Source organism: Odontomachus brunneus, unplaced genomic scaffold, assembly GCF_010583005.1.
Source record: "Odontomachus brunneus isolate Ranch 3 - 2012 unplaced genomic scaffold, Obru_v1 Obru_scaffold_284, whole genome shotgun sequence".
NCBI lineage: Eukaryota > Metazoa > Arthropoda > Insecta > Hymenoptera > Formicidae > Odontomachus > Odontomachus brunneus.
Window position 1 is genome coordinate 156,259 of NW_022639734.1, and position 7,131 is coordinate 163,389.

Below are 7,131 nucleotides of genomic sequence, written 5' to 3' on the forward strand. Positions count from 1 at the left end.
TTGTGACGTGGCAGCCGTGGAGGCGCCCGTCACAAAGTAATAAGGACCGATTTCGCGAATATTTCTGCCGCCGCGACCGAGCCCGCGCCCTGTTTCGCGTACGCCGGCTTCTGCCGCCAGTTAAACATTTCAAAAAGTTCGTGGAGCAGATAGAGAGGCCATCGCGCCCCAGGCTCCCCTTTTGGTCGACCCGCGAAGAGCAGAGAAGCCAGGAACGCCGTGGGACGAAAGAACATCGCCTACACCACCACCGCTACCGCTCAGGTGATTGCGCTCCTGATCTAAGTAACGATTTTCTTTTCCGCCGATTCCCAGAATCGTTCTCGAAAATTCGATCGCTATCGAACAGAGAACATTCTGGAATCGTCTATCGCGTGTCGAAATATTCGATCGCTCACGAATATTCGGCAACGCGATAATTGTCACCGTCACGCCGAGAGCCAGAGCTGCCGCACTGTTTACATTTTCAGCTTGACGTTTCTCGAGGGGCCAGGGGGGGGGGCCCACTCAGCTGAGACGGGAAACAATAGCGCTAAATCAAGGCCACGAAATACGCCGGCGAGAAGAAAAGTCTCGAATAATAATAATCACGGCTACCGAACTTTCGAGACCACGAAAGGATTGAGCACCGGCGAGAGGGAAGGCGGAGGCGGAGGAGCGGATTAGCGATCGACAGGACGAGGAAGATCGGAGCTATCAATTCCTTACCGGTTGCCGTCGCGATATCCCGATTTGAGAAGCTTTTCGCGGTATCGACTGGAGATCTACCGAGTCGTTGGTGAGATCGAGAGAGAGCGATCGTGCGAGAGAGAGAGAGCGGGAGTGCGCGCGTGGGAGAGAGAACGTGTCGGCGAAAACGAGAGAGAGAGCGTGCCGGCGAGAAGGAGAGAGAGACGGCGGTCGGGAGAGAGCAAGCGAGAACGAGCGAGCGAGAGCGCCGACGGAACCGAGGCGGAGGACACCCGAGGAAGACCGCGACACCGACGTCACCCCGAAGGGCGAGCCATCGGAAATTGTAAGGCCTTCTATCTGCTCATACTATCGGTCTGTCATATCGTCTCGTCCGTGGAGCGGCCGCGAAATCGCGAAACCTAGGGACCGGCCCTAGGTTCCCTGCCGACTCGGATATTGTCGCGGACGGCGCACGACTCCGTGTATCGTCGTCGCTTTCGATTTGGTGTACCACGTCCGGGGCGGGGAAACCCGCCCGAATAAAATTCGTTTACAATCGAACTACGACTCCTCGATTACTTCCTACCACCCCCCGTTTCCGACGAACCCATCCCGTCTCCGACTCCAAAATTCCCTGGAGCTACAGGTCCCGTACGGCTCCGGACACGATCTGTCTATCGGTGGTTTCCGGTAGAGTCGATCTTCTCTTGCGACCCTTCTTTGTGCGGTGGTGCGGCCGTTTCCGCACCTGGCGCCCAACTTCTCGCGTTTGGAGGATCGCGTGTCGGGAACCGGCGGAAATTTGCCGGCGGATTAACGGCGTCTCGAAAAATACGTCGCAAATTTTTGGCGCCCAACGTGGGGCCCATTTTCTTATTTTTTTTTTCAACGGGAATAAAGATCAGTGTCGGGGAGTAATACGAAACGCGAGACCGTCGGTGACATGCACCTTCGCGGCTGCTCTGTCTGTTGGTGATGTCCGTGTGCTCGTGGTGTCTGTGTCCCTTTGGCACGAAAATAGGTGTGTCTCAGTGTTGTCGGTGTGACCACTTCCCGGGAGTGATTTTGTGTCGAGGGAATTTAAAATTTTTCGTGGGCCGGAAGTGCTTCGCCCGAGCGTGAATCGTGCGGCAATCGAGGGTGTCACCTCAACACTGCCTATATTTGATAGCGACGGCGGCCGATATCGATTTAATTTTTTTTTTCTTTCTTTCTTGAATTCAGTAATTTCGCGAGCCGGTCGAGAAAATTTTTTTTGCCATTGTCCGCCCTCTTTGCCGTGTCAACGAGTGTCCAGTCAGCTATTTCGTGAAGCAGGGTGAGCAATGCGGCTCTCGAGGGAAAGGCAGGATAGTAGTGTGCGGACTGCGAGCGGTTCTTGCGCGATTTCTTGCACGACTTCTTGCATGCTTTCTTGTGTGACTTCTTGCGACGGTACCATGTAACGGGTGTCCCGCGAGAGTTAGGTTTTGCGAATATCGGAATTGGTGGTGAGCGGCGTTCGCGGGCGAATTTAGTCGTGAGATTCGCGTATCGTGGAGGCGTCGGGGATGTCGGAAAAACGCGATCCCGACTCGTGGATTCTGGAGCTGTCCATCGAGCAGCTTCAAGATCAATGCGAGGGGCTTGCAAGCGGCAGGCACCGCGGCGGCCCTCCGGGGCCGAATTTTACGGTACGAGCGAGCGGGGCGTCGTCTAGTTCCGCCGCCTTCCCCCGCGGTGGACGCGAGCGAGCAAGCGGAGCCCGAGCCTCCGCTGGGGGAGGAATCGTAGGACGGGGCGCGCGGCTTGGCGGGGCGGAGGCTATCGGGTCAAGTAGACCTTGACCACCCGCTACCGGACCCCCGATTACAGGGGTCGCTACCGTTAAAGCCTGAGTCCTCCGCCGGGCCGTCGGTCGCTCCCCCGTCCCCCGCGAGAGTCTTGCCGCCTCTGCGAGTGCCCCTGACGCGCGACGAATTTCCGCCTGCCTTCGAGCCGCAGATAGCGTACCCGCCACCTCTGGTGGATTTCCGACCGCGATACCACGAGCGACCGTTATCGGCCAGCGACGCATATAACACCATGCGTCGCTGGAATTTGAGCTTCTCGGGAGCGCGGGGATGCGACGTCAAAGCCTTCCTCATGCGGATTGAGGAGGATCGCGCCCTGGTACCGATCGCGGATGAGGACTTGTTAAAGTGCCTCCCATTTTTTCTTGCCGGTGTCGCGCTGCATTAGTGCCGGATTAAGCGCTCACGATGGATTACATGGCACAAGTTCGAGGAAGCGATGCGTGCGCGGTTCGGCGACCCAGACTACCAGTTCGCTCTGCGGGACGAGATAATGCGTCCTACGCAGGGCGAGCACGAGTCGGTCGCCGACTATTTGACTTATTTAACAGGGTTGTTTGTTCGACTCGATCCGCCGTGGAGTTTGGTCGAACAACTTAATTACGTGCACCGAAATGTGCTTCTGCGCCTGCAAATAGCCGTGCATCGCGACGATTTTGTGGACCTAGACGCTCTCGAACGACTCGCGACGAGGGTCGAACGCAGTTACGTCGCGAGTCAATATCGCGCGCCACCGCCGCCCTACGTTCCCGGATTTCGCGTACCGGCCGCTACCCCGCGCGTCGAGGTCTTCGACGACCATGTTGGCCGAGACTCGATCCGATTATCGAACACGGGACTCGGAGCCCGGTTGTGCGAGAGAACGTCCGCGAGACACCGAGGCGACGACCCCGCGGGCTCCCGCGGGGGTGCACCGTCTCCCGGCCACCCGGACGGAGGATGCGGAGACGGGGGCGAGGGGTGAGACTCTGCGAGAGACCGCGGAGGCCTCTACCTCAAGGCCGGGGTCGCGGCGCAGTGCCAACACGAAGTGCGACGCGACTGGCCATTTTTCGCGTGACTGTCGCGAGCCCCCGCGTGTCCACTGCTACCGGTGTGGACGCGCACAACAAACGGTGCGGACGTGCCCGGCGTGCGCGGGAAACGGGAGGGGAAGGCGGTAGAGCGGGTCCCCCCGCCTTCTCTCGATTCCGGGGCCCGTGAGAAAACGCGGAGAGTTGTCAGATCGTATGGGGCGCATCACGGAGGCGGGCGAGCGTCCCTGCTATATCTAGAATTTTTTATTGGCTCCTCGGGCTGGTTCGGATCGAACCATTTTTGGCGAGGATGGTGTCGACTTGGTCCGAGGGTTGGGGCTACCGATTTCGCGCGATCTCGATTCTCGAATTCGCTTAGCGGATCGCTAACGGAACGACCGAATTAACTATTGACTTACAGGGACAGAGATGCACGCTTTCCGTCGGTTATTATCGAGTCTCGCGGTCTCAGTCGTCCTCGGGATGGACTTCCTCGCTACATTTGGTGTTATCATTGATTTTTCGAAGCGAGTGGTCGTTCTCGGGGAACGCGGCGATCCGATACACTCTCTGCAACGAGCGTGGACAGGAAGTGCGATGTTGCGGGGTCTCGAAATTGTCGCGCTTAGAGGAGGAGAGATTAAACACCTTCTTAGGGACAATAATACCGACCGCTGCCGAGAGTCTCGGCGTCACGGCGCCCACGGAGGACCGTATTGATGTTGGGAGTCACTCTCCGATTAGGCAGCGCTGTTATTTGGTGTCACCCAAAGTGCAAGAGGCGATCCGTGGGGAGGTCGACAAAATGTTGTCGGCCGGAATAATAGAACCGTCTAAGAGCGAGTGGTCGAATCCAATCGTAATGGTGAAGAAATCGAGCGGCAATTACCGGTTCTGTATTGATTTTCGAAAAGTAAATAACATCTCGAAGAAAGACGCGTATCCGCTGCCGAACATGACGGATATATTAGACAAGCTGCGATCGGCTCGGTATATCTCGACTATCGATTTAAGTCAGGCCTACTTCCAAATACCGTTAGCGAAAGATAGTCGCGAAATTACCGCGTTTTCAGTACCGGGAAAGGGGGCACTACCAATTTACGCGAATGCCGTATGAGCTATTGGGAGCTCCAGCGACCTTTCAGAGGTAGTTGGACAAGTTAATCGGTCCGGAAATGGAGCCCCACGCGTTCGTATATTTAGACGATATCGTGGTAGTGACCTCCACCTTCACTGAACACCTCGAATGGCTGTCGCGCGTCTTCGCGAAGATCAATTCCGCCGGGCTAACAATAAACAAAGAGAAAAGCGAATTTTGCCGTTCGGAGGTTAAATATCTCGGTTGCGTGGTACATAAGGAAGGATTGAAGGTCGACAACGAGAAAGTACAGCCTCTTCTCGATTACCCGGCGCCTACCAACCTTAAGCAGCTACGCCGCTTTCTGAGTATGGTGTCGTGGTACCGTCGCTTTTTATCGAACTTCGCGACCATTAGCGAACCGCTCACGCGCTTGCTGCGGAAGGGCAAGTGGTGAGAGTGGGATACCGAACAAGGAGACGTTTTCGAGAAGATTCGATTGGACTTGACCACTGCGCCAATACTCTCGTGTCCGAATTTCGAGCTACCGTTCGTACTGCAGACCGATGCGAGTACCGTGGGCTTGGGGCTATGTTGACACAGACGATAGATAGCGTCGAACGTGTCATCGCGTATGCCAGCCGCACGCTCTCGGACGCGGAAAAAAAGTACAGCGCGACGGAACTCGAGTGCCTAGCGGTCGTGTGGGCCATTAAGAAATTTCGGCCGTACCTGGAGGACTATCGCTTTACTGTGATCACGGATCACAGTAGTTTGCGGTAGTTACATAACCTGAGTAAGCCGACCCACGAGTCGGCTTGCACGCTGGGCCTTAGAACTCCTCGAGTACGATTACGAGATCGTGCATCGAAAAGGAGCGCTCCACCATGTTCCCGATGCTCTGTCACGAATGTACGAGGGGGATCTCGGCACCCCCTTGGCGACCGTCGCGATAGGAAGCGAACCCGATCTCGAGACCATACTTAGTGACACGAACGATCGATGGTACCGTGAGCGTTTTAGTGCCGTCGCGAAAGACCCGCGTCGATTCCCGACATGGCGGATCGTCGAAGACCGCCTTTACTTTTTGCGACCTAATAAAATAATTTCGGAATTGGTGGAGGATCTGGATCGGTGGAAGTGGGTGCTTCCGCGCGAGTTGCGGGGGAAGCACTCACCGAATTCCACGATCATCCTCAGGCGGGTCATTTAGGTATCGACAAGACCTATCACCGCCTCGCTGTCGCGTACTATTGGCCGAAAATGTTTTGCGAGGTTGTCGAGTACGTGAAGCGGTGCGACGTCTGTCAGCAGACCAAGGTGAGCCAGCAGGCCCCTGCAGGTCTTATGGGGCGAAGGGTTGTCGAGGCGCCCTGGACCGTGGTCGCCGCTAACGTCATGGGCCCGTTGCCGCGGAGCAAGACCGGTCACTCCTATCTTTTGGTGATTCAGGACCTATTTTCGAAATGGGTGGAGTGCCGTGCCTTGCGAACCGCGAACGGAAGGCTCATACGAGCGGCTCTCGACGACCTTGTGCTATCACGTTGGGGAACGCCGAAAGTCCTGCTGACGGACAACGGGACGGAGTTCGTAAACAGGAATATCGAGGAATTCGCGAAGGAACGTGGGATCCATCACGCTACCATTCCGCCGTACCACCCGCAGGCTAACCCGGTCGAGCGAGTGAACCGCGTTCTCAAAACGATGATCGTAGCATTTCTCGATCGAGACCATCGCGAGTGGGACGCGAACCTTAATGACTTCCGGTTCGCGTACAACACGGCGCATCACTCGTCGATCGGGACGTCTCCCGCCTTCCTCAATCTCGGTCGCGAACTGGAACCGTCGCGAACGATCAGGAGACGCGCTAACGATGACATTCGTATCGAGCCGCAAGAACCGGCTCGGTGGTCCGAACGCATGACTCGGTTGTCGACGACACACGCGTGGGTTGTCGAGAATCTAGAAGCCGCTTACCAAAGACAGTCCGCTCATTACAATTTGCGTAGACGCCCGATTACCACAAGGGCGACTTAGTGTTGAGGCGACAACATCTACTATCGTCCGCCGCTCATAACACGGCCGCCAAGCTGGCCCCGAAATTCCAGGGGCCGTACAAGATCTCGAAAATGAGATCGGCGGTCGTGTGCGAGCTTACCGGCCTGGATGGAAGGGTGATGGGTAAAGTCCATGTGAATGAGCTGAAGCCCTACAAAGAACCCTATCCCGCAGACCGAGATACCGTATCGAGACAACATGGGATCCGAGACCCACCGCCGATGGACTGAGTTCCGCCGCCGCTACCGCGCGATCTTCCTCGCTATCCGAGACAAACACCGGGGCTTCTGGGAGGGAGCCAGGGACCTCTGGGAGGACCACCTCCGCGAGACGACCACCACCCGCGGAGCAGTGGTACGGGAGATCCCACCGATGGTTGAGGCGGCCTCTCAGACTTACCCGCCGGCCCGGGAGGTGCGCCACGTGCAGACCCAGACCGAGGGGTGGTGGGATATCTTAGACGAAGTCCTGCTGG

General features: G+C 56.9%; 1 protein-coding gene across 1 annotated transcript; it reads left to right on the plus strand.

Annotated features, from left to right (window-relative positions):
- Window positions 1-4,695: 4,695 nt before the first annotated feature.
- Window positions 4,696-6,886, plus strand: LOC116853180 (uncharacterized protein K02A2.6-like). The gene is made up of 5 exons (XM_032834114.1): window positions 4,696-5,044; window positions 5,161-5,367; window positions 5,474-5,608; window positions 5,722-6,548; window positions 6,608-6,886. Exons 1-5 carry the CDS (start codon window positions 4,696-4,698, stop codon window positions 6,884-6,886), a joined length of 1,797 nt encoding a protein of 598 aa, XP_032690005.1.
- The last annotated feature ends 245 nt before the right edge of the window (window positions 6,887-7,131 follow it).